Source organism: Amphimedon queenslandica, unplaced genomic scaffold (assembly GCF_000090795.2).
Source record: "Amphimedon queenslandica unplaced genomic scaffold, v1.1 AMPQUscaffold_12661, whole genome shotgun sequence".
Lineage (NCBI taxonomy): Eukaryota > Metazoa > Porifera > Demospongiae > Haplosclerida > Niphatidae > Amphimedon > Amphimedon queenslandica.
In genome coordinates this window covers 29,409-30,534 of record NW_003547103.1, presented here as the reverse complement: position 1 = coordinate 30,534, position 1,126 = coordinate 29,409, and the positions used below count along the sequence as shown (strand labels likewise).

General features: G+C 36.4%; 1 protein-coding gene across 1 annotated transcript in view; it reads left to right on the top strand.

The window, feature by feature from the left end:
* Nucleotides 1–485: 485 nt before the first annotated feature.
* Nucleotides 486–1,126, top strand: part of LOC109587189 (ephrin type-A receptor 8-like) — a 1,291-nt gene continuing 650 nt past the window's right edge. The window contains exons 1-2 of the mRNA XM_020003424.1: nucleotides 486–591; nucleotides 646–731. Of these exons, the coding sequence (XP_019858983.1) occupies nucleotides 535–591; nucleotides 646–731 (143 nt within the window). The 5' untranslated portion in view covers nucleotides 486–534. The remainder of the gene's footprint in view (nucleotides 592–645; nucleotides 732–1,126) is intronic.

Below are 1,126 nucleotides of genomic sequence, written 5' to 3'. Positions count from 1 at the left end.
AGTTAGGATATCACACTGAGCTAATAATTACCTGAGGTCCATCATCCCAAATACTATAAAGCAGCACATGCTGCCCAACTTTCATTAGTGGCAACAGCTTATTAATGTGCTCTCTCCTGAGAGATTTGAGAATGCCCTCACTTACTATCCCTTCCTCCTCCATGATTTTAATGCTAGCGCTTGTCATCCCCATTCCGGCAAGCCTCTCTCTAAAATACTCACGCTCAGTCTGCTCAGAATCCATTATGGGACTAGTCCTGTAGTCTGTAGAGCCTTTCACTTTATCAAAGAACTACAACTAGCTCGATAACTAGCTAAACTTCGAGCTAAACAACAAATCGCCCGTGCCTTTCTTTTCCTTTGATCACGTGACCACCACGTGCCAACACATGTGTTCATGAACAGGAAAATGAAAGAAACCGATACTTGTGAACAGGAAACGACACTTGTGGACAGGAAATGTCGCTTTGGGCCACCGTATTACATTATAAAAAATATTCGAGTGCTAGTGATGTGTGGAGTTATGGAGCTGTAATGTATGAGATTTGGTCTTTAGGACATAAACCATTTGAAAACTCTACTAATCAAGAAGTATATTATTATACTTATAAACTTTTAAATTTTACTTTATTTTACTAATTTTAGTGCATTAGACTGGTTGATTCAGGCTATAGATTACCACCTCCTCCAGGATGTCCTAAACCAATGTATAAACTAATGATGCAATGCTGGTATGTTTTAACAATAACAGTTATTGCTATTGTACCATATCAAATTCTAATAACTCAGCAAATATTTGTTGGAATTGGCTCAAACATTCTACACAGCATCAGGACATCAATATGTATCAGAAAATATAATAAAAATTTGGGGTGATTTCGGAGCCATTTTTTGGAAAAAACCATGGGCTATTGCCTTGAAAATTTTTTAAAATTTTGGCGTTTTCATAAAATGGCCGTAGCTTGAAAAATTGAAGCCGGAATCAGCTCAAACTTCTACACAGTATAAGGACATCAATATGTATCAGAAAATATAATAAAAATTTGGGGTGATTTCGGAGCCATTTTTTGGAAAAAACCATGGGCTATTGCCTTGAAAATTTTTTAAAATTTTGGCGTTTTCATAA